Source organism: Rattus norvegicus, chromosome 9, assembly GCF_021556685.1.
Source record: "Rattus norvegicus strain SHRSP/BbbUtx chromosome 9, alternate assembly SHRSP_T2T, whole genome shotgun sequence".
Lineage (NCBI taxonomy): Eukaryota > Metazoa > Chordata > Mammalia > Rodentia > Muridae > Rattus > Rattus norvegicus.
The window spans coordinates 90,765,655-90,791,819 of NC_141542.1; the positions used below are offsets into that span (position 1 = coordinate 90,765,655).

General features: G+C 49.6%; 1 protein-coding gene and 1 pseudogene across 33 annotated transcripts in view; one reads left to right on the forward strand and one right to left on the reverse strand.

Moving 5' to 3' along the window:
• Positions 1-26,165, reverse strand: part of Tns1 (tensin 1) — a 210,925-nt gene that overhangs the window by 127,165 nt on the left and 57,595 nt on the right. For 3 of the 33 annotated variants that reach the window (XM_087565354.1, XM_087565355.1, XM_087565356.1), the window contains one exon: positions 25,613-25,941. In XM_087565354.1, the coding sequence (XP_087421480.1) occupies positions 25,613-25,663 (51 nt within the window). In that variant the 5' untranslated portion in view covers positions 25,664-25,941. 33 annotated transcript variants of the gene reach the window in all.
• Rps21-ps7 (ribosomal protein S21, pseudogene 7) lies at positions 21,408-21,675 on the forward strand (annotated as a pseudogene).

The following is a 26,165-nucleotide window of genomic DNA, read 5'->3' on the forward strand; positions in this document are numbered from 1 at the left end:
TTTATTAGGAAAAGGGTTCCCCGGGGTGATGGAAGGAAGGAGGAAGATGACAGACCAAAGGCCTTCAGGGAGCAGCTGGATCGGCCGTGAATGCACGTAAGAGGCAGCCACAGGTCTGGAGAGTGGAGAAGGTAATTGGCAGCACACGTGGAACCTCTGAGGCCACTGTGAGCAACTGCTCCTGTGTGACTAGAGGGAATGCAAGCTGCTTAGGAGAAGCCGGTGGCTGGGTCACACACTTTAACAAGGTTGGTTAATAAATGGGTAAGGGGGATGCTTGAAACAGACCTAAGTGATGGGTAAGGGGGATGCTTGAAACAGACCTAAGTGATGGGTAAGGGGGATGCTTGAAACAGACCTAAATGATGGGTAAGGGGGATGCTTGAAACAGACCTAAGTGATAGGTAAGGGGGATGCTTGAAACAGACCTAAATGATGGGTAAGGGGGATGCTTGAAACAGACCTAAATGATGGGTAAGGGGGATGCTTGAAACAGACCTAAGTGATGGGTAAGAGGGATGCTTGAAACAGACCTAAGTGATGGGTAAGGGGGATGCTTGAAACAGACCTAAGTGTTGCACAGCACTCCAACAAGATAACTGGGCCAACAGTTATCTCTGAAGCTGTATGATCGCAGAGAAAACAAGTCTGTGAGGATACAGGAAGCATCACATTGATACCCAGAGGCCCTCTGACACCTCCTGCCCTCCCCGAGGCCTGCATGCGTCTGGGTAGAACCTCGAACTCAAGAGTCCCTAGAAACCATAGCAGAGGAGCCAGAGGACTTGTGAGGAAAAGCTGGCTTTAGTCCTAATTTCCAGGACCCATCCCACAGTAAAGGCACTTTCTAGAAAACTCTACTGCTTGCTCCCTTCTTTCCTTCCTCCCCATTGCCTCTCCAAACTGCCTAGGTCTTCCCTGCCTCCCCTCCTCCATGCCCCGGTTCCCAGGGTTTCCCAGCCCCCCTCAAGCCAGCCATGCCCTTTCCTCCCTCTCTCCCTCCCTCCCTCGTATCCCCAAGCCTGAATCGCACATCTGGTTCCAGTTGTGGTCAGTCCATTCAGGGGCAGGCCTGGAGGTTTCTCATAAAACTGAATAATAACCAGTGTTAGAGCCCTGTGGAGGTGGGGGGAGGGACAGCAAGAGGCTGAGTATGAGCGCAGGAGACAGGGTGACAGTGGCAGTAAGGAGACCAGCCCCCAGAAGGGAGCTCTGGCAGTGCCTGGCACCTAGCAAGACCCATGGGTTGCTTGTTAGCTGAAAAGGGGCCATAGAAAGATAAGGCAAAGAAGCTGGGAGCTGAGAGCAGTACAAAGAGTAGGTCATGGAGAGCCAGAGGAGAAAAGGAACAGGGCAAGTGGAGCAACAGAAAAGCCATTGAGAGGGGCAGGGAGACATGAATGGTCCATGTCAGACCAGGTGCTGAAACAAGCATTTCCATTGGAAGAAGATGGGACAACAGGACAGAACAGGGCACCAAAGACCCAAGAAGCAAAGAAAGTGCAGGGACAGAAATAGGACAAAGACAGGTCACGACCTAGTGTGTTGGATGCAGTGTGGAGGCCTCACAGTCCCAGATCCACACGGTGGGTCATCCCAGAACCGTCTTCCTATGTCTCCTCATTAATCAGCATCTAGCGACTGCCTGCCCTCTCCCAACTCCACATACACACTGTGAATTTCTATGAATGCTCCAGGGAGATCTGGGAAGTAGCAAGGATCCTGTCTGGTCATGGACCTGAGCTCACGGCCCTTCTGTAGGATCAGCCACTGAGCATAGCCCTGTCACCACAGAGCACAACTGGCCTGTGACCACCCCCTACACACACACACACACACACACACACACACACACACACACACACACACACACCCTCAGAGTCAGATCAAATACTCCAGAGGAAAGAGCACCCCCAAAATCTTCCCATGATGGGGAAGTCACCCATTCCAGCACCTGCACCCCACTCTTCCTCCATCTCCAACTCTGAGAGGACAGAGAGGGACATGCAGGTCTCAGGGGGAGGGCACACTTGGGTACAGCTCTTCTTCCCTTAAGGGACGGGGCAAGGGACTACTCTGGGCTCTGACTTAGGAAAAGCTCAGCTGGCTGCAAGCCAGACCCCAGGATCACCCTCTGCATCAGTCACTGTCTGTGCATTTGAGCTGTGCCCCTCCCTCTGCAGCTAAGAATAGCTCCGACTGTCCTCCCGGAGGCTGTCATCAGTGTCTCCCCTGAGAGATCTCTTGCCAGGGCTCCTTCAGAGGTAAGCCCTGAAGCCACATCTATACCACTGTCCCTAAAAGTCCCTTCCCTTCCAGAAGCTGAATTTTCACTTATGGGTTCCTTAGAGCCAGTACTCTGCTGTATTTGCATCTTATTTACATATATTTGCATCCCTGACAGGAACCACAGAATTATACTTGGAGTGTGGGGGGTGGGGTGCAGATGCTCCTTTGGTCCCTGGTAACAGACAGCATGGGCAGGAGATGCAGTGGGAAGCAGCCTGTCTACTGTTCTTCCCCAGGACACACAGGCTTTTAAGCCTGCCTCAGTTTTCCGCCAGGAAAAGAAGTTGGATCCATCAGAGATCCAGAGTGAGTGAAGACTTGGTGCCTCCCAGCCAGTCTCTCTGCTGGCTACCAAGGCCCCATGAATCTAAGCAGATATCAGTCCTTGGCAGAAGGCAGAGCATGTAAAACCCTCTGGTCTCCACGGTGAAACTCAGCTTTAAAGCCTGGAGGGCCCCAGGGGCCTCCCTATCTCTAGAGCGGGATTCCTGGTGCACATCCCCTCCCCCTCCTTCCCTCCCTTTCTAGCAGTCTCTTGCCTGAGTGTGGGTCCTTCAAGGAAGCCTAGGCGCCCCTCCCTCACACACCACACCACCCTAGCTCTGTAGTCTAAGAAACCCACATCACATCGGGGGAGGGCCCCAGTCCCAGGAAGGTGTTGGCGGAATCATGGTGACATTCTTGGAGATGGAGAGCCTGGTGGATTCCTAGCCAGCAAAGGGGTGCTGATTAATAGATCAATGTCAACTTCCTAACTTGCCAAAGGGCTCTGTCCTCTGCCCTGGCTTGTTCAACATACTTATCAGTAATGAGGCCTCAGCACAAGGGAGTGGGGAGAGAGCAGAAGGAAGACAGCAAACTGATTTTATACGTGTGTCGGAACTAGGAAGAGAACTTTTCTCTTGGGCTACCGTCCTCAACAATGGCCCAACATTAATAACAAACACTAATAACAATTCTTTCCAGGAAAATTCAACAATTTAAGGTAAAGAGAAGTTCAGCTTCATTAACAGTAGGACATGTCTATCCTCAAAAGATACCAGTACTTTTGGGTGCGTTCAGAGTTTAGATCCAAGGAGATGAAGGTTCCTTATTTCTCCACGTTAACCAGACACCAGCAGAAATGTCAGGTTCTCCTTGATGTCCTACACCAAAGCATCCACTGGATAGGAACACAAGGACTGCTCTTTTATTTTAGATGACAAAGATGGAGACGCATAATTAAATATATGAAGATGGCTCAGGAAAGTGAGACAGGTTTCCACCACCCATCACCTCCTGTCTCTGCACAATATCTATGAACCTCTGGGATCCTGGACCCAGTCCTGGTCTCCACTGACTGCCCAAAAGCCAGGAACAGCTACTATGAAGGGGACAGTCTTGTAACATGGCCAGGCCTGTGGGCAGTGGCCTCGGGAGTATGCTGGCCACACCACAAGCTGACCTTTAGCCAGGCTGGCTACTGGACAGAGGGAGGTGAGGTGGTCCAGATGGTGGCTAGACACTTGGCTGGCACATGCTGTCCCAAACAAGCCATTGCATTAACCAACTGGCCTCTCACCTTCAGGGCTTCCACTGCTCCCTTCTCAGTAGCCCTGTGGGAATCCGCCCCTGCTGGACACCTTCGTCCAAAGTCTGAGGTTACCCAATGGCACCAATAGCCCTTGGAGGTTCTCCTTCCTCTTCTCCCTCTTCCTCCTCCCTCTCTTCTTCCTCCTCCTCCTTCCTCTGCTCCCTCCCAGTTCTTCTCTGGTAGCTTACATAGCCTTCACCGTTCTCACCACCACGCTTTAACCACTCCCCCTCATCCTACTCTTCTGTCTCAACATGACTCTCACCCTTCCAGGGTCCAACTCAAGACCTTGTTCCAAGCCGGCTGTCCGAAGCTGCTGCAAGTTTTATAAGATCTCACTTTTAGGGCTAGGGAAGAGTTGGAGATTTCCCTCCTGAGGACTTTGTTTGGATCTACCCTACGCAAAACACATAACCACTTTCCTCCATCTTGAACTAAGCCCCCCTGACATGAGAGAGACTCAAAGAAGCCTGGCCATGGCCTAGCACTGGAGGGCAGAGCCCAGGCTGGGATAGTGCATGAACTTCCTCTAAAGCCTATCTACCTATTTAGGAGCTGTGTGACTCCAGGCAGGTTATTTGAGTGCTCTGAACACTGGGTCTGGGGTGAAACGATCTTTCCATTTCACAGATACCCTCACCCTGGGACCATGACTCCTCCATCTCTCTATCAATCTATCTATCCATCATTTGTCTGTCTATGTATCTATCATTTATCTGCGTCTGTCTCATCTATCTCTTTGATCCTGTTAATGAATGCTCAAATGTACCAAGTGTTTCTGACTTTATAGCTACTCATTCATTCTAAATGGCTCTACGGGCCCTGGGCATGATGGTAACCAGCTATCCAAAGGAGGCTGAGACAGGAGGACCATGAATCTGAAGCCAAGCTAGGCTACAGAATGAGATCTGGCAACATGATCAAAGTGACAGGGACCTCTGGGACTGACTGGCTGCATATCCTGTCCACTGCAGGACCCTCCTTGGCCCAGCAGAAGATCAAACAGCCTCTGCGCAGCCACAGCATTCAAGCCCATCCTCTCTGCCTACTGTGGCTCTCATGTGTACAAACCATGGGATTCTAGTGCCTCCTGAAGTCCTTGCTCTTTCCTACGCAACAAAATCCCAACAAAGCTTTATAAGAAACCACACATAAGCACACACATGCACGTTGTCTCCAAGGAGAGTTGCAGCACAGGCTGGGCATCCTCTCTCAGCTTTCTCAATTTCTGGATCTTCCCACACTCTACTGTCCTCTGGTTTGAACCTGCTCTAGTTGGCCCTTTTGCATTCATTCATTCATTCATTCATCCCAGGCTCTGAGAGTTACTCGTGGAAGGTCAAGCCACCAAGCAAAGCCAGAGAGAGCCATTGTCCTGAAAGCACATTGACCCTAAAGGCAGGAGACCCTGGAGAGACAGACACACAGAAACCAAACCACACACATAACACAAATGGTAGAAAGGGAAAAGTAGCCTGCGGTGGAGTGGTCCCTAAGATCTTGAAGCCCCTTTGACCTGTATGCTAGTATACAGTCGCCACAGACAGAAACTAGTATGAGCTCGCTCAGGCTTAATCTGACTCTCCTGACCTGACGTGGACACTGGTCTAAGCTCAGCATGCACAGCTGAGGGACTCACGGAGAGCTAAAGCCACTTGCCCAACGTCAGTAACCATGACCTCCAAGCAGACAAGGGAAGTAGAACTTGACTTCTCTAAGACTCTCCATTTGGCACCATGCAATCTCTAAAGGCATTGGAGGGAGCATTAAGATGTAGTTCCCATATTAAGTTTCACTACATATAGGCATGCTATGCACGTACATACACATGCATGCACACACGCTCACAGGAAGCAATGTTCACCCTAGCAATGCCCAAACTTTAGACTCTCATTTTTTTTTCTTCCGTATAGATGGGTTGATGTCACCTTCGGACATTTGACTTTTACTCTTGTGAACTTAAAGGAGGCTCGAGGGTGAACGGGATAGTGAGCACCTCCTCGCTGCAGGTGGAATACGGCTTAGAATGACTGCTTGGAATATGGTTACTCATGTCACCAGTAAGACCAAAATTAGGGCAATAGGATCCCCAAAGCCTAGAAGATGTTCATCAAGATCACCCCAAGGCTACCCAGTGAGAATTCAGGCCAACCCTACCCCTCTCAGAGGAAGTTGAAATTGAAGCCCAAAGAAGATGAGTAAGGAGTCCTAGTGGATCCCAGGAAGGAACTCTAGTCTAGAGTGTTCTCCTGGCCTCTGTACTCCACCAGTCTAAAGATGACGTTGGCTCCACCTGTAGTGGATACAGGAGCCTCAAAACCATGAGGGACAGTGCAGTTCATAGACTCCGGGTAGATAAAGGATGCTGGAGCCCCAAGATCAGCACATTCCTCCTTTCTGCAAGAGAACCAGAGTGCAGCAGGGCAGTAGAGGCAAATGGGCAGCAGCTGGAGCCCCTCCTCTGGGTGCTCCTCCCCAAGGATCCCGTGGGTGACTGCTTCTTGGAACATTGTGTTCAGGCTGTGAGTCTTGGCTGGAGTAGTCTCCCCTGGCATGACTCCAGCGCCTGTTTAATAATGTACAACCAACCAGCCATTAACTGCGCAGTTTCAAAAAGAAAAGTCAGTGGTTGTTTTTGTTGTTGGTTTTGTTTTTGGGGGGTGTTTTGTTTTGTTTCCTCCCCCACCCCCCGAATAGTTAGTGATGATTTGAAAAACATGTTTCCGGAGAAGAGCTGGCCTCCAGGGCCATTGTAGACCTCACCTGCCTCTGCTTCCCCCACACTGGCCCACTGTGCCTAGGCGCTAAAGTGCCTACTCCACCTCCGCAGGGCCGGTGACACCCTGGCCTGCTCCCTGGAGACAGAACGTGGGCAGTTCTGGCAGAGCTGAGCCAGGACAGAGGAGCTGGACTCTGAGGGGGGCCCAGTGCTTCCGAGGAATTTCAGAACTGTCTGGTCAGAGTTGGGAGCAGAAGGCGGGAGTTGGCAACCCTACCAGGTGAGAAGAGCCAGGTGACCAATTCTTGTTGCCAGGCCTGGGGGGGGAGCCCGGATACAGGGGCCTCCTCCCTTGGTCCTTTCCTGGGCACCAGCTCTGTTCTCTGTTTGAGTTGTAACCCACAGTGGATCTGGGGTTAGAGGATAGTTAGAGATAGAACCAAAGTTTTGGGGGAAGCAGCGTGCTACCCAAGAAGGTTCTAGGCTTGTTGCAACTTGGGAGAAAAATTCGCCAAGCTCTCTTTACTTCCCCAGGCTAGCAAGGTGCTGCCACCTTGTAACCTGAGCAGGGTGATGCAGCATGGTGCCCAGCATCTAGGAGTAGAGCCAGGTTCTTGCAGCTATTCTCCGGTCCCCTGAAGACCCTCAGCCACCATACTTCAGCCCTTCACCGGACCTTTGTTTCCTAGCTATAAGCAAGGGTCCCTTACCCTGCCTAGGAATCCCAGCCAGGAGGTGAAAGCCAAAAAGTAAAAGCCAGTGGCAATGGGGATGATGGCGTGGTGACAGAGAAGGTGGTGGTGACAGAGGTGGTGGTGATGATGGAGGTGGTGGTGGAGATGTAGGGGGTGATGGTGGTGGAGATGTAGGGGGTGGTGCTGATGGAGGAGGTTGTAGTGGTGATGACAGAGGTGATAGAGATGGAAATGGGGTGGTGATGGAGATGATGGAGATGGAGGAGGTGGAGATGGAGGTGGAGACGGTCATCACAGAGAGTGGTGACTGTGGTAACTATCATTCTGAAGTTTTGAGTGTGTTCCACATACTACATTTCCCAGACATTTCCTAGTCAGTCTAGCAAGTAGGAACTGTGACCATCACCACCACACAGATAAGGAAAGTGAGCATGGGCAGGTGAACCCACTCACCAAAGTTGTAAGTGGTGAGTGACGGAGACAGGCCTTAGAGCAGAGTGACATTAGGACTCTTGTTCTACTTGTGTTTTGTTTTGCTTTAACTGTCATGCAGCCTAGATTAGCCTTGAACTCACTTATCTGGCTGAGGATGATCTTGGACAGCTAATCCAGCCTCTCCTCACTAGGCCTCTGGGAGCCTCCAATTGGAGGATACTCAGCCACAGCCACACCCCTTACATCACACACACACACACACACACACACACACACACACCTGCACACGGAAGGGGGGTAAAACATGCTCACATACAAGTACATAATCATGCACAAAGGCCCCAAAAGAGCCACAGTGGCAGACATGCTCCCAAAGGCACATGTGCACACAAGCACATACACAAAAACCATACACACATGCAGACGCAACCTCACATTCCACCCCCTGCACACAAACATGCCTGAGAGTCTTATCCACGGTGGCTGGCCAGGCACAAGCACCCACAGGCTGTCTGGGCAGGCGGAGTTGGACAGGTGTCCAACATGCCCCCAGGGGGTTATTCCTAAGCGAGAAGGCTGCTGGCTAATAATACTACAGTGCATTCCTAGCCGAGATAAGCAGCCCCAAGCATCCCCGGCACGTCCCAGCCACGATGGCTCACCCCTGTGGATTCCACCCACCTGCAGTGCTGTCCTGGGGCAGCACAGAAGCCGGCGCCACTGGGACACAGACACTTGGCAGGAGCCTGCCACAAATCCTCTTGGCTTTTTCCTTCACCAGGGTCCCTATGGCTGCCCAGGATCAGTTCCTTTTGGAGACATACACACAGGGAAGGAGGGAAGAGGGAACAAACCATACATACAGGTGAGGAGAAGGCTAAGGGAGCCATATTGTCCCCCACAGACTACTGACACCCTATTATACCACCCAGTGTCAGGACAGAGCCTGAACTCAGGTAGCGTATGGGACTCACTCCCACATGAGTTTACAGTATTTACACCATGGCCTCCTCACCATAGCCCAACGCCAGCATTGTTACTCCTCAGGTGCACCTCCGAAGGAAAAGATCCAGATTCCCCCACCCCACCCGCTCACCCCTCCCCGACCTTCCAGCTCCTCAGCCAGGGCTGGCAGTCCCCTCTACAATCTCAAACTTCCCTTCCTCCAGGACACCCTTGATAGACTGGGCAGGTGAGGGCCAACACTCCTTCTGGTTTAAAAAAAGAAAGGAAAAAGCTGTATCTTATAGGAATTGGTGTTCAGCTATGCAGGGCCCTTATGGATGAAAGCTAATCAAATATCAGTCATTGGGGGGTTATTGGGGGGGGGGTCCTTTGAAGTTGCCTCAAGGTGTAAGGGCATTCCCAGACCAGCATACAAGGACATAACCTTACCCACCCCATCTTACCTCACAAGCCCCAGAATCACAAAGAGTCTGTAGGATACAAAGACAGGGGCTCCTCCATCCACAGGAACAAGAGAGAGGGGACCAGACAAAGAGCTGGGCCCTAGGAAATGAGACAGAGTTTAGGGGTACCATGAACCCCAAGGAACACAATGGAAATGGGATGATGGAAGCACAGAAGTCCAAAAGAGGAAAAACAGCCAACATCTAAGGCCAGCCAGACCTAATGAGGAGGAGCGAGGAGAGAATGGAGCCTTGGATCCGCGGGTGGGCATCTGTAGGTCCCTGTGACTCTCAAGCAGTCTCTCCTACTCCCAGCCTGTTCTGAGGCTGATCTTCTAAACTCTGAGCAACTGTGCATGTACACACACACACACACACACACACACACACACACACACACACACAGAGAGAGAGAGACAGAGACAGAGAGACAGAGAAAGAGAGAGAGACAGAGACAGAGACAGACAGACAGACAGACAGACAGACAGACAGACAGACTCAAATATCAATCATCCTTCCTGGTAACAGAGTTAGTGAGATCTAGAGACATTTAGAGATCTAGAGATCATATCTGAGATATCTCAGATAAGGACAGCATGGCCAGAGAAGGATGCCAGCTTCATCAAAATTACCCAGGATCCAGGGGGTGGGATGAGGACCTGAATACACTAATGCCCTCAGTTTCCCAAAATGCAACCATTCTGGCTAGCAGCACTAAGAAGCAATGTGTCCTGAACCAGGAAAGGAGAAGAAGGAAGCAGGCTGGGGGTCCCCAGAAGGGTGACTTTCCCAGCTCCAAGGATGGCCCATTGCGGGTTAGGAGGATCAGGCTGGCTCCCTGGCATGAGAGCAGCAATAGGCTGGGTGAGCAGTGGCAGGGCTGTCAGTGAACCTGCAGAGGCAGGGGAGCAGGCCACCACGGAAACACAGCTCTCCGGCCATCCCCCTCTTGGCCAGTCCTATACCCGGCAAAGCAGCTGGCTGTGCTTCTCAGAGCTGACTGACCCATGGCCACCCCCCTCCACTGCCCACTGGCCATGCTCTGAGCAATCCAACCTCCTTACATGGACATCTCAAAGACTGATGCTCATTGGATGAGCACCCAAGCCGCAGGAGCTTCCCCTCCCTGCAGACTCTCCCCTAAGGTGCTGTTCTACCCCCACTCTACTCTCCTGATTTCACCATTTGAGTCTGCAGGGAAGGGGGGCATGGAGGAAGGCTGGGAAGACAGCTAGGAAGTAGGGACCTGTAGAAGACCACACCTCGGCAATTGATTGGCAAGTAGTTAAAGGTGATAACACAGGCTAGCCTCACAGTAGACCTAGGCTCCCACAAGCATCCTTTCCAAGTCCTTCTGCCTGACCCAGAGCGACTAAGAGAGACAAGACGCTTTTAAGATAATCAGCGAAAATTGAACACAGACCCGGTAGAAGCTGATCTCAAGAAAGTATTATTAACGATGTTAACTGGGCTAATGGTATTACCACGAGGTTAAAATAAAAGGTCCTTATCTGTTAACAACACACACAGAAGTATTAAAGATGATATCATGTCTGGAGCTTGCTTTAAAAACACACTCCAGCAAAAAGTAAACAAATAAATGTAGGGAGGGGAGGGTTGGGGAAGAGAAGAAATAAAAACAGGACCAAACCAATGATTGCTGAGCAGTGAGACCAGAGGTCATTGTAAGAGTCTTGCTACAGCCGTGTATATACTTTAAGAAAGGGAAATTGGAAGTGGGGGTGCATATTAGTTGAAAGAGTGCTTGACTGAATGCATGCATCAAACTCTGGGTTCGATCCCTGACGCGGTATAAACTGGTCATAATCCCAGCACTCTGGGCGGGTAGGCAGGAAGACCAAGGATGCAAAGTATGCGAGATCCTTTCAAAACCAACAGCAATAGCAAAAGAATCTCTCTCTCTCTCTCTCTCTCTCTCTCTCTCTCTCTCTCTCTCTCTCTCTCTCTCTCTCTGTGTGTGTGTGTGTGTGTGTGTGTGTGTGTGTCTCTGTCTCTGTCTCTGTCTCTGTCTCTCTCTCTCTCTCTCTCACACACACAAACACACACACACATGTACTTGTTGAACAAGTCCACAAATCTTATCACTAATGCCAGTATACAACAGCCAAGTTCTGTGGGCAAAGAGATATGCCTGGCTATAGCTAGGACACCCACAAACTCCCTTGAGTTCCCTGTGTGGGAAAGCTGTGCACAGACAGACCACCTCTACCTAAGCCTTCACCTGCACCATGAACATGCGAGCATATGGCTTCCCCAGGGCCGTGAGGCATATAGAGGAGACCAGTGGGTAGGCAGCTACATGGAAAGTAAGGAGTCAACTATAATTCCCACCACCGTTTATCCAGAAAAGCTCTGCCCCAACTCTCCATCTCCAGTCCCCAAACCTCTCTCGAAGAAAGACGACACTGTAACCATTCCACAGAGGCAAAGTTTAGTGGAGGGAGGTCCCGGGGCCTAGGCAGCAAAGCTAGAATCTGAACTTGTCTCTCCAATGTTTAAGGAATCTTTCAGATGAGCCAGAAGAAATTAGTGTGGCAAGAGCCAGATATCCAGAGCAAGGCTGAAACAAGATTGACTTCAGAAAGATGACAGAAAGGAAGTGCCCTGTGGGAGGCAGATGAGGAAGAGAAAGACAGAAGGACTGGACCACACAGGCTGGGAGAATCTCGAAGGCTACCACACACATGGGGAAAGTCAGCAGAAAGGGGAAGATGAGGAAGAGAACTGGAAGTTAGGAAGGAAGCCTGTGCTTAGAGCCAGAAATGCACCAGCTCAGCATGAGAATTGGTTCCCAGATCCTCCCGGAAGTGCTAGATGTTTGCTGGCGAGATGAGCCCAGTTAGCACGGAGGAGAAACTGGGGTCTCATGAGGGAATGTTGATAAGGGGTATTTTCCTTTCACTCAAAGGCACCAGACACATCCTGGAAAAAGCCTTCCGACACTCGCCTAGGTTCCTAACCTTATCCTTCCAGCTGGGGTGGAACCACAAGGATGTCCCGTGGCTCTCAGCCCTGGTAGAGCTCACCCATCTCTCCTGACATCCAGTGCCCAAGGGACACCAGGCTAAGCGAGTCTGGCTTCCCATCTGAGCATCTTCTCTGAGGTCCGTGGTCCTCAGTCTGGGTAAAGCTTAGGCATGTAACATTAGCATCACTGAGGTCCTGTCACCACCCACTTCTTAGCTGTGACACTGGACAAGCAGCTTTACTTCTCAGACCCTCCAATACCCTTCTCCTCACCGTATCTTTCCGGTTCATGCTAAAACTGGAAGAATATTTTTTTTAAAAAAATAGCAACTTTTCTCACGGGAATATTTTGAGAATTTGTTGACATGATCTATAGAAAATGGTTAATGTGAAACTTGGTGCCTGGTTGCTTAATAAATAATAAGTACATCTATTATTACTACGATTGGTAGTCAGAGCTGAGCCATCTCAGACCCACCCTTGTGCCCTTCAGCACTCAGGCCTCTGCAAAGGCTGGCTGAGTGGACCCAGAAAGGTAGGCAGCAGCCTCAGACAGGACCAAGGAGGCAGCTAGATGCTCTGAGGGTGGAGGGCGGCCCTGGTCTCCTCAGCTCCAGGAATGTGAGGCGGCTGGTGGAGGGGTGGGGGGACATGCCTGGACGCTGAGGTCAGGCAGTGTGTGTTTTTATCGTCATCCTCACGTGTGAGCCAGGGAGGAGGGGGGAGGGGGACAAGAGAAGCAGCTGCAGGGAGCACTGTGTATTACCACTCTGTCTAGCCCCCATCCAGCCCTGCACCCTACGCCAGGGTCAGAGGCCCCATCGGACCTCTTTGGCCTCCCTGGTTGGGAGGTTGCAGCTTACACAGGGTCTGGTCAGAAACAGGGCAAACACCATTCACACACATACACACGCACAGACACATGTACATGTGTGTACACACATGTGCTACACAACATTCACCAGGCTTTTCACAGCAGCCCAGTGCACAACAGGCAAGACTTCCATTGCTCCTGTCTCACAAACAAGCAAACAAGAAGCTGATACAGTCAAGCCTGCTGCCCAGAGATGCTCACACATAGGACTCCCATCTCCCAGTCACCAGCCCTGAGTTTGGGCTCTCAGAAGAACATAGGAGTAGACACAACAGATGCCTGCTCTTGTGGGCAGAACGGGCCTCCCATGCTGTTCTACCCAAAGTCATCACCAGCCAGCAAGGACTCCAGGGATCTCCATTCAGCCATCACTACACCAAGGCTCACATATCACCAGTAAAGGATGGCCTAACCCTTCCTTGGTCTCCACCCTCAACACTCTGGAGATCTCATTGAAGAGGACCCAGCACTACCTCCAGTGCCTTGGGGTCCCCCCAGGTTCCTCCCCATAGGAAGGTCTGCCTCAGAGCTAAGCCAATTCCCTCTTGTCCCCTTAGAGTATCCTCGGTGAAGATCAAAACAAAAAGTAAAAACCAGAAAACAAAAGAACAACAACAACAACCAAAAAACAAACAAACAAACAAAAACTACCGGGTTATTCTCAGTGATGAAAACCACCAGGTGACTCTGTGTGACCGTTTCTAATGTCTACCCCTCTTCTATACCTCCAACCACTCAAAGACTCAAGTCTCCTCCTATGTGAAAGATCACTGGCACACAGTAGGGCAGCAAGATGCTATTACTGTTTGATCTGTAATGTCCCACAAGCTCAGTTGTGGGGTTGTTGGGGGGGCCGTGTTTCTCAAGCAGGTGAGGCAGGATAGGAGCGTGCATCACTAGGGGTGTGGCTTTTAAGGCTAAACCCCTGGTTTCTGCCTTGCTCTCTGCTCCATTGTCTACTATAATGTAAATGCTTCTGCCACACAATATGAATTAGTCTATAGTTATAAATTAATTGGTTTCACCACACCTTCCCAGCCATAATGGACTGAAAGCCTCTAAAACCATGAACCAAAGTGGAATGTTCTTGCTTTCTGTTATTTCACTTGGGTGCTGTGGTCACAGCAACATGAAAAGTAATCAATACAGAAATCAAAGTCCTAGGGGTGAGGGGTGATCAGATACATTTAAAATTCTTTCCTTACACAGTGTCTCTTTCTCCCAAGTTCCCATGTACCTTTCCAGCCTTTGGGAAAATCAGGCTCTGAAGAACTGCAGGGAGCTCTGCCCAGTCAGAAGTGTCACTGGCTGTCCCCCTAGTTCACACCCCAGAAGGTCCCTCTGATTCTCTAGGTCACATCTACCACCACCTCGGCGTCTGCCTCAAGTGTGTACACACAGAGACACACATTCACCTTCCACATGACCGCAAGTCCTGCTGAGGACCTGTGGTAAACCACCTTGGTCTCTCTGCTTCTCTCTTCCAAGCTGCTCAGACCAGAAAGAGGAACTGACAGACCACCTCAGCCCTCAGGAGAAGGAAGGGCAGTCTAGCTGTGTCCCCGGAAAGAATGGCAGTTACTCCAACTTGGAGTTGTCCCTTCCCAAAGCTGGAAGTAGCTGAAGATCTACCCTGTGAAGGGTCACTCTCACTCCCCTTCAAACATGGCCATAAAAATCCCGCTAACTCCACACATGTCGACAGTCAGCAGGATTTCTCACGTTCTAGGGATGAAAGGAAGGACTGGCTATGGCCTATCCAGAAGCCTAGGTATAAGGCTTCATATTTCTTTCCCAACTTGGCCCTGTACCCTGACTCCTTCCACTCTCAGTAACACAAAACAGCTCGGTTTCCTTAGAAAGGGCGAGTATGTATGATGGTGAGTTCTACACCATCCTGGCAGGCTGTTACCAGGGAGTGAATCAAATACAACCTAGGCAGTGCTGTGAACGCATGTTACAGATGTCAATGACACCTACAATCTGCCATCTTGTAAGATGGAAAAGATGCGTGTATCTTCACAATCACATGGCTGCCCCCCACCCTAGTCTGTTGAAGGATTCAGGAGCAAACACTGAGATGTTCTGGGAAATAAACGGCTCTGCCTCCAGAACAGAGCACAGCAGCCCTGTCTGAGTCCACAGCCCATTGGCTGGCCGCACATGCCCCTCACTTGCCAGCCTTCGATCCTGAGAAGCCTGTACTTCATAGCACGCTCCTCAGCAGACAGGGCACATTCAGCTTTCTTGAGTGCCCTGACACCATGAACAGCCAAGCCCTGAGGATCACACCCCCTCAGCAAGGCTCCCATACCACAGGGAAAGCTTGCACCCTCAGCCTACAGCCTACAGGGGGAAGGCCATATGGACAAAGACAGGTGACTATGTTGAGAAACAGCCAGGAAATAAGTGGCAGTTCTTTACAGTTAGCAGGTGTAAATGTTCTGGAACAGACAAGCCAAACTGAAGCACATCTTCCAAGTAACTGGCCAGCCCTCCCTTGACACAGCTGAAGCCATGAGCAACAATACAGATGGAGGAACTTTCCCAGGCGAGGGGATCAAGAAGACATGAAGCCTGTTGCATTGTGGAGTCTCTGACTGGATGCCAGGATGGTCATGGGAATGCTGGCTGAATCCTACTCAGCTCCAGCTAGAAGTATCTAGAAGTATCTAGTAGTATCTAGAAGTATCTAGTATTCTCTGGTAGTGTTAGATCAATGGAACCCCTCTGTTTTGACAACCGTAGTGTGGTCGAGCATGACTTAACACAACATAGTGAAAACTGTAGGGAAATTCTGAATCCCTTTCACAATTTTTTTTTTTGTAAATCTGAAATGACCTACAAAATTAAAGCTAAAATGTAGGTGGGGTGTGGGACATGGAAATATGGCTCAGTCAGCAAGCACAAGGACCCCGTTTCAACCTCCAGAACCCACGTAAAAGTGCCCCCAGTAATGGCATGTACCAGTAATCCCAGCTCTGGGGAAGTAGGAACAGAAGGATCTTTAGGACAAGCTAGCCAGCCATTCTAACCTTATTGGTGAGGTCCAAGTCAGTGAGTGAACCTGTCTGAAAGATAGTGTTCGTGTGGGCGACACCTGAGGTTGTCCTGTGGCCACTACATACACATGCACACACAGAGAGACACATGTGGGAACACACACACACACACACACACACACACACATGCAATATTTCAAAAACATAGCCCCAGACTAGAGTTACAATAAACAGAGGACAAGAAAGGAACAAGTCTTTTGAGGGAAAGAACTCCATCCAAGAATTACCCCACAAAGCCCTAAGGCACCTCAAGGGAGCATCAGACATATTCGGCTGCCCAAGGAGCATGGCAAACACACCTGGCCTGAAGATCAAGTAACACTGGTATTCCTGAGCGGGGATCCTCAGACAGGCCAAATCAGTGTCCCGTGAACAGCCACCATAGTTAGAAATCACGGGCTACCGTACACCACGCATTGCAGAATACACACTGCACCCCACTGACTTCATCCACACCCAGATTCTCAGTGAAAACCAAATCACTGCTGAAATGGCCCCAGGTCACTCCTTTGTCAGCAGAGGCAGGGAAAAAACCAGGGTTGATTCTAAGCCTCCCACCCCCAGGTCGTCAAACAAGAGAGACCAATTGCCACCGATCCATCCTTCCGCTCCATGACACAGGGGCGGAGAGCTCACCACCTCATAAGAGCCAGTGCCGTCTTTCCTGGGAGGATAAGGAGCCTTAGGCAAAACATGAGGACAGTCTGCAGCCTTTACCTTTGAACTCCACTTACAGCAGAGTGATGTTAACAACCACCGGCGCTTACCTACTCTTCTAAGCACTCTTATATGTACCAATTCATTTGATGCTCACCATAACACATGAGGGCAGACAGAGAATTCAAATCACAAAGAGGCCCCAAATCCCAGCTAGTAAAGCCAAGACTTGAGGTCAGATCAGAGTCTACAAAGCCTCCCTTCCCTCCTCCCCCTACAAATCATAAATTCAAATCTGGGGACCTCGTGCCAATTTCACAGTTAACTTCCCAGACCACTTTCTCATCTGCTCCAGTGAGCACGTCCATTACCCAGAAGTCCTGAGGATTGGGCTCTGTGGATCCCATGAGCTCAAGGACACAGGATCTCTGTAACTTTGCCTGGTTGTGGAACCCAAGCCAGGTGAGCTTCCATGGACAGGAAGAGGCTTTCGACTGCCCCTCCCATCACTCATGACCCAGGAGTGACCTGCCCCCTGCTGTGCTCCACAGAACCTGGCTAGAACCCAGCCACCTCTGGGCACCCTCGCTTGGGTGCTCCGGGCCAGGGCCAATGGGGACAGGCCAGGGTGTTAATCTGTGACTCGCTCTGTGCCCAAGGCATACACACCCCTCTCCTCCTAATGGCCTCCCACGAACATCCACCCCCTGCTCACTGCAGGGGATTGTTGGCCAAGTCATACATCAGCCAGACACCAGCACCCCCTGAGAGAGTTCTCAGCAGGGTGGAACAAAAAGGAAGACCAACCAGGAAGGAAGGCTGGCCAGTCAGCAGGTGGCTGCAGCTATGTGCCGTGTCATACCGTGTCATTCTGCAGAGCTACTCTCAGTTGACAGTGTGGACGTCCTGGGGCCTTGAACCCTAATGTTATTATGGGGACACTTTGTACCTTATAATCCTAGGGTGTCAGACTTAAGATTAAGAGTCATTGAATGAGCAAGGGTCTATATCATGTACCTGGATTGTACCTGCAAGCTGCCTAATCCTTATACCAGCCTGGTGAGGTCAGCATGACAGCAAGATCGATGTCACCACGTTCACTTGTATGCTGATAAGGACTGAAGTCGGAGCCTTGCAAGTCCTAAGTAAGCACCCACTTTGACGCTAAGATACATACATCCCAGCTCTTCTCTTTCCTTTTTCTTTTTGAGAAAGTCTAATAAAGTGACCTTGAACAACTCATCCTGGAGCCAAGGCTGCCTTGAACTTTCAGTATTCTGCCTCAGCTTCCTGACAAGCTGTGGTTATGTGATTACAGGCCTGAACTGTCATGGCTCTGTGTGTGTGTGTGTGTGTGTGTGTGTGTGTGTGTGTGTGTGTGTGTTATATGTACAAACACACACATGCATGTATGGAGGCCAGAGAACAACTTGCAAGAGTCGGTCCTCTCCTTCTACCATGTGGTTCCTAAGCTGATGGTGAGCACCTTTAGGTGCTGAGCCATTTCACCATATTTCTATGGCCACTTTTACACCAAGGAGAAAAATCAGATTTCAGAGAGTGAGTGTGTGCCGAAAGAGAGTTGGGACTCATCAGTGTCTAAAGCCAGGAGCCCCAACCTCACCTACCACCTCGCCTGATATTGTGTTTGGGGGTGGGGGAGTTAGGTCAGTGATTTCACACCAAACCTTAGCCCTGGGTCCCAGGTTATATCTCAGGGCACAGAGCAGTGGTGCCCCACAGGCAGGGTACTATGCATGCTGCCTTCTACCATGACCATGGAATGGAAGGCCGCCGAAAGCCTCTGGGAGACTCATGTGGGTGGATCCCCTAAGTACGCTTTTGCCCTCTAATTCCCACTACACACCTCAACCTTTCCTACACCCCACTGTGGGGTTGTGCTGACCTGTGCTCCTCCCATGATCCTGCTCCTCCCATGATCCTCCTCCTCCCTCTCCTTGCTTCCAGCCCCCCATCTCCCATCTCCCTCGGGTCTGTGTCCTCCCTCCCACCCTCCTGAACTCCTGCGTCCTCTCTGACTTCTGAACTACCCATGTGATGCTTACTCAGCTTAGCGTCAGAAATGCCTCCCCACACAAAAACAATTAGTGCCTTGGGAATCACAATTAAGGAAAGCGAGAAGCCAGCTGGGGCTCAATATAACTTTCTCCCCTAACCTTATCCTTGTGGATGGGAAAGGTATGTTACAAGTTACACACTCCAAGCCTATGTTACCTCTACACATATACACACCAAACTGTTACCTCAGAAAGAACCCGGGGAAAGTGGGCAGCAACAGGAAAGAAAGACCAGCAAAAACCCCTCGCAACTTTGTATATAACAGAGAGGTAAGGGCTTCTCAGGACCCACCTCACTTTAGACCCCCTCCCACAGGCAAAGCTGATATCAGAACACTAGACGGTGCTTCGCAGTACTTCCTGTGAACCAACAGAGGCAGAACTCTCCAGGCTACACTGTAGGTCGCTCAGGTGCTGGCTGTCAGGAGATCCAGGATCAGAGTCAATGGGGGTAGTAGACGGTACTTCAGACAGTGCCCCTGCCCCAGACAAAGTAGTATTGTAAACAAGGTGGAAGGAGGCTAGCCAGGGGCTCTGAGACTTTCCGGAAGGGTGCACTGGACCATAACTTGTCTGTTAGCAATAGAGTCTAATCACAGATGGTACAGCCTGCACATGCAACAGAGAGGTCCCATGTACAGTGAAAGCCACTGAGCTCTGGAGCCAAACACTAGGACCTGCACTGGAAGCATTTTTCCCTCCTGCCAGCTGTGGGGCTGTTGCAGGGATTTCTCCTCAACGCTCTCCCCTGAGAACCTGACCACACACCTGCTTTATGTGTGGTGCTTCCAGACGGTAAGTCTCTGTGCAAGGTCACTCGATAAACGACATGACAATGGAAAATCCTGTAAAGATAAGGGGATGGGGGGGTCTTTCAAATCATTAAGGAAAATGATAAATATGTAGCCAGCATGACTAGAGATGGGGGAAGGAGGGAAAAGGGAAGGGAAGGGAAGAGAAAGGGAAGGGAAGGGGAGGGGAGGGGAGAGAAGGGAAGGGGAAGGAAGGGAAGGGAAGGGAGACACAAATGACCAGAATCAAAAATTAAAAAGATGACATCATAATTGACCCCACAAAAAATAAAAAATACATAAATACATAAATGAAGGAGCACTATAAACATCATCAAAGCTGGGTAATACAATGGAATAGATACATTTTTTTAGAAAGACACAAACTACCAAATCTGACCCAAAAAGAAATAGAAAAGTTGAATAGTCCCTTCAACCTATCAATTGAATGAGCAATAAAAACTTATGTGCAAAGAAAAATCCAGACCCAGATGCCATAATACATGAATTCTACCAATGTCTAAAGAATAATCACTATCAATGGTCTACAAACTTCCAAAAAGAAAAGAGAAACAAGGTACAGTGGCGCACATCTACAATCCCAGTGACTTGGAAGGCTGAGATGGTAGATGGTGGAGGGGTGGGTGGGTAGGTGAAGTTCACTTGAATTCTGGGATAACCTGGGCAACATAGTGGGACCCTGTTTTAAAACCATAACAAGATCAAAAATATAAAAAGCAGCTACAGAATGCAGAGAACATGTCTCACTTCATTCTGAGACCAGTTTCACTGTGTTACTCAAACCAGACAAAAATATTGTAAGAAAATTAAACAAAAGCCCAGTCTCTCATAGATGCAAAGTCCTCATCCAAACACTGGCAGATGTCATCCAATGACATATAAGACGAATTATACACCACTACCAAATGAGATTCATCTCAGGAAGACAAGGCTGTTCCAGTATTTGAAAATCAATACTTGAAATATTTACTAATAGGCTTTGAAAAGCAGAAGTCATCTTCCTTGGTCACTTTTTCAACTTGAGTTCTTGAGAGAGTCTCGTACTGAACCTAGAACTTACCAATTGGGTAGACCAGTTGGCCCAGGAGCTGTAAGGATCCATTAACCTCTACCTCCCAGAGTTGGGGTTAGAAACACACACTACCTTGCCCAGCTTTTACTTGAGCACTGACCATCTGAACTCATGGGCCCCATGTTTGTGTATCAAGCACATTGCTGATTGGGCTATCTCCCTTGCCTCCTGGTTCGGTTTTCTGAGAAGTTATAATCCTCCTGACTCCACCTCCTGGGTGCTCAGAGGGCTCATAGGTCTGATGAGTCTATGTTTACTTTGATAGCTAAACAGTTCTGCTTGCCCAAGCGCTCTCCATACCTCTTCCCCAATACCTCCTGCTCCCAATTTCTACTGGGATAGTCCTTATCATTGGAATTCTGCCCATCTACAGAAAACACACCATCCAATTGGTGTGCACCCTTTCTGGGTTTGGTTATTCTCAGCCAGCACCAAGTCTCTGAGTCTCCTCCATGTCCCTTTGTGTAAGACTAGTCCATACCTTTGTTTGTTTATTTTGAAATGGGGCAGCATGAACTGGAGAGATGGCTCAGTGGTTAAGAGCACTGGCTGCTTTCCAGAGGTCCTGAATTCAAGTCCTAGCAACCACATGGTGGCTCACAACCATCTGTAATGAGATCTGATGCCTTCTTCTGGTGTGTCTGAAGACAGCTACAGTGCACTCATATGCATTAAATAAATAAATTTTTTTTAAAGGAGAGAGAAAAGAAAATAAATAAAGCTCCTTTCTGTGTTCTTGGTAGATCAGTGAGCAGTGACGGCCTCTGTATGCAGAACAACATCGGCAACTTTGTGGACCTGTATGTGCTGCGGAAATGCTCCTTGAGCAACTGAATCAATGCTACCAGGGTCCACACGTCCATCCAGATGAATGTGGCAGAGGTTGACAAGGGCACAGGCCGGTTTTAATGGCCAGTTTAAAACCTACAGCATCTGCAGGGCCATTTGCAAGTCAGATGATTCTATTCTCCCATTGGCTAAGGCTGACAGAATTGTCTCAAAGAACTTTTGAGCAGAAGAAATCAAGAATAATTTGCTATAAATAAAAGTGGTAAGTACCTGTGACAGCTAAAAGAAAGAAAAGAAATGGGGCGTCTGTGTAGATGAAGACGTGCTGAACGGCTGCTCCTCTGCCTCCACCCCACCATGCTGAGATCACAGGTGTGCACCACTGTATCTGGTTTATGAGGCACAGGGGCTAGAACCCACTGCTTCCTGCATTAGGCAAGCATTCTCCCAACCAAGCCACATCCCCAGTCCCAAGTCCAAGGCCCAGGAATTTGACTCTGCTGACTGTACCCATTGTTTACTGGTGCAAAAGATGAGTTTTTTCCCAGTTTGGGCCTCTCATGACTTCAGTATCTGTACACTCATAACCATGCAGAAACGCTTTTATTTCTCTCTGGCAAACACCTCAGAGGGAAACTGCTAAAAAGCCATACCAAATTTGGCTAGAAACCAGCCCTGACACAGTTGGCCACTTTTTAAGAACCCCAGTGCCCATGTACACCATGCAGAGCCCAGCCCAGGGGTCTGTGTTAAAGTGTCCAGGTGATCCCAACATCTATACAATGTCTCAAGCCCTGGCTGCTACATTCATTAGGTGTCACAAGCAGGCAAACAATCAAAGCCACACTACAGTGGCGTGTGTCATGACCTTGCTCTTCCCTGGACAGAGAGAGGAGAGGAGATAGCGTGTGTTCGAATGTCTAGTCTTGACATCATCGCCTCGGCCAGCTGTGCTGGGCTCTCCTATCCCCTCCCCCTTACATGAGGTAAGAGACAGTAGGAAGGATAAACTAAAGTGAATCAATATTCATAACTTCTTGAGCACTAGATTTTGACCTTGGCACTCTAGTTGGGTTATCTCTTACTCGGTATTCATAAGACCCCCACGATATAGATACCATAATAATAACCATGCCACAGATGAGGATGGGTTGAGAGACATTAAAGAGACTTGTCAAAGGTCACACAGTGATTATTACTGATACAGTCTAGATTGGAACACAATAGTCTGTCTCCAAGGCCAAAGAGCTTATACACTCCACCAGGCTCAGAGCCGCTGGCTGATCCCAGGGCCATAAGCCCCCTCCCACTAGGCTATTCTTGGTGAATGGGGAATCGGTTCCTCCAACCCAACCATAGGGAGGGCTGTGAGTATGTTAATGAGGACTCTAGCATCCAGCCACAGTGAAAGTGGGTTCTTTACAGTATTACCTTTTCTTTAGGAGCTTAAATGTGAACCTGGAGCCCTTTGTATACCAATGTCTTGTTAGGGTTTTACTGCTGTGAACAGACACCATGACCAAGGCAACTCTTAAAAAGAACATGTAGGGGTTGGGGATTTAGCTCAGTGGTAGAGCGCTTGCCTAGGAAGCGCAAGGCCCTGGGTTCGGTCCCCAGCTCTGAAAAAAAGAACCAAAAAAAAAAAAAAAAAAGAACATGTAATTGTGGCTGGCTTACAGGTTCAGAGATTCAGTCCTTTATCATCAAAGCAGGAGCATGGCAGTATCCAGGCAGGCATGGTACAGGAGGAGCTGAGAGTTCTACATCTTCATCTGAAGGCTGCTAGCAGAATACTGGCTTCCAGGCAGCGGGAAGGAGGGTCTTAAAGTCCACACCCACTGTGGTACACCTACTCCAATAAGGCCACACCTTATAATAGTGCCACTCCCTGGGGCTAGCATATACAAACCATCACAACCTGGGAGAAGACTAAGTTACTGGTGTGGTCTTTCCCCCTCCTGGGCCTGGCCCAAACACAGTAGGGAATTTTGGGAAGCAAGCAGGTGAGAAATGTCAGTCACCCAGTGCTGGTACACACAGGCCCTGCTCCTTTCATGCCACTCCATCTACCTACAGAGGACCAAGAGTATTTTTCTATGAGGAGCCATGACTGATCTGGAGCCACAGGACAGCAAGGTTCTGCTTACAAGTCTATCAGGGAACCTGGGCTTACTATTCTGTAACTCCCCAGGGGATCTCCACAACTCTATAACTCTAAAACTATACTGAAAATAACAATGGAGGTTTGTAACAGGAGAAAGCAAGGGGCAAAGAGAACAGCAGAGAGGGAATCTGTGGTAGAGGAGATGCAGGGCTGGAGAGATGGCTCAGTGGTTAAGAACATTAGCTAAGTTTCTACAGGACCTGCATTCAAGTCCCATGGTGGCTCAAAACCACCTTTGACTCCAGTTCCAGCTCTAACTCCTTCTTCTAACCTCCAGACAGCAGGCAGGCAAGTAGTGCCCAGACATATGGGCAGGCAGAACACCATACATATACAAATAAAAATAAATTAAGGGCTGGAGAGATGGCTCAGTGGTTAAGAGCACTGACTGCTCTTCCAGAGGTCCTGAGTTCAAATCCCAGCAACCACATGGTGGCTCACAACCATCTGTAATGAGATCTGATGCCCTCTTCTGGTGTGTGTGAAGACAGCTACAGTGTACTCAAATACATAAAATAAATAATTCTTTTTAAAAAAAATAAAAAATAAAAATAAATTTAAAAAAAGAAGAGTGGGAAGTAAATGACGGCTGTCAGTTTAAAATCCTCAACAGCAGAGAAAAACAGGGTGCAGGTAATAACCCCAAGAGGCATGAGAACAGGGAACTGTGGGAGAATTGGCATCTACAGGAATTGGAAAGGTAGTTTGCTGGAGCCATACTGAGATCCAAGTCCTTTCTCTCCTAAATCCTTGTTTATCTTACTTGCCTTCATTCTTTGGTCTCCCCTCACCTGGTCAACCATAGTACAAGCCCACTGTACAGAAATACCAGAGCCCCACTGGCCAGCCTTGCTAGGTTTCAATGGTGGATATGTAAAACAGGGTTACTGTGAGCCCCACCCACCTCCAGGCTCTGAGATTGAATGGGAGTGGCTTGCACCTTGGGAAGTTCTGTGCAGATGCTGACGAGGGAGCACGATAATGTATCATCAGAGATGTACTCTGCCACTGGGGCAGCCTCCCTGAATCCCTTAAGCCTGGCCCTTTTCTCTGGGCAGCTGTGGCCAGCTTCTGAAATAGTTTGAACCTCAACATCCCCAATGGGCCTTTGTTCCCATGTACATGCCTGTCATCTTAGCTACTCTGTAAACTAAGACAGGGGGATGGAAAGTTGAAGGCCAGCCTGGGCTACAGCAGAGTCCTAGGTGTGCCTAAACAGCCCTCTCTCAAAGAAAAGTAGCAAGAGACTAAGGATGTAGCTCAATGGTTGTGTGCTTGCTTGGTCTGTTGGAGGCCCTGAGTTCTATCTTTAACATGGATAGTAGTGGTGGAGACGATGTTGACTGCTAAGCTGTGCCCACAACTAGCCAGCAAGCCCTTCCGAGCTCCAGACCCTCTGAAACAGTGTGAAGCACAAATGGTTTTCTCTGCTTTGATCTTCTAAGTTTAGTGAGTTTTGCTACAATTTATTACTGTATATCCATGTCCCAGCCCCCATCCAAGCATGGGTTCACCTTACAGGAACATTCTAGAAGGCATGAATTAAGAACGAACGAGCATGAAACGAACAAGCAAGAGAACTTACCAATGGAGAGAACGGAGAAAAATGGAAAAAGACACAAAACAAAGGAAAATCCCCACAGTGCTTTCAAGGAACCTTCTCCCACACTTCCTCTACTCAGTAAATGAAGCCACATGTCCCCAGTCACTCTGGCCAAAGACCTATGAGTCAGTCATTCCCTCTCACACCCAGCATCCCACCCACTAGCAAGGCTCTAGACCTTGAAAGGCACCCCAGTCGGACCCTTGCTCACCACTACCCCATGATTCTGAATGCCACACCAGCAGCCAGGGCACTGAATAGTCTTGGGGAGTTGCCACTAGCACTCTGGCCTGTCCTTGCCCCTGCGCAGCACAGCACCTCACAGTGGAAGCCCAGTCTAGTTTCTAGTGTTCTAAACTCCCCGGCCTGCCCATGACCTTCCCGCAAGCTCACTTCACCCCAGGGCCTTTGCTGTTGCTCTTCTCCCTGGATCCCACTTGACATAACTCCTCTAAGAACTCATGCTGGTCTAATTCGGCCTGGCTCTCTTCCCTGCTGCCTCAGAGCAGTGTTCTGTCCATGGAGAGGGCTGGCCAGTTGCTTGGTGAATCCTCTAGGAGCAGGGGATGGAGGGGATGACCATCAAGTTGATCTAGCTACAGAGCCACAATGCAGAACTCGGCTTCCCAGGCAGAGGAAGAAGCAGGGCTGCAGTAAGAGCTGTGGTTTGGGGAGAGCCTTGCCAGCTGGGTGGAGTACACGCCACCAGGAGGTTCCACTTCCTATAGAGGAAAATCCTATGAAAAGCTCCATCTGTACAGAGGTGCCCTGCCCAGCCCCTCCCCTTCTAGTTGGTCTCCTTGGTTGGACAATGTTGGACCACTACAGCCTGGGGTACCTGTGCCTCTAGCACTGGTAAGAACTGTCAGGCAGTTGGCCACCCCTAAAAGTCATCTTTGGTATCTGCCTGAAACAAGGGACCACTGTCTGTCACGTCTTTCTGAGC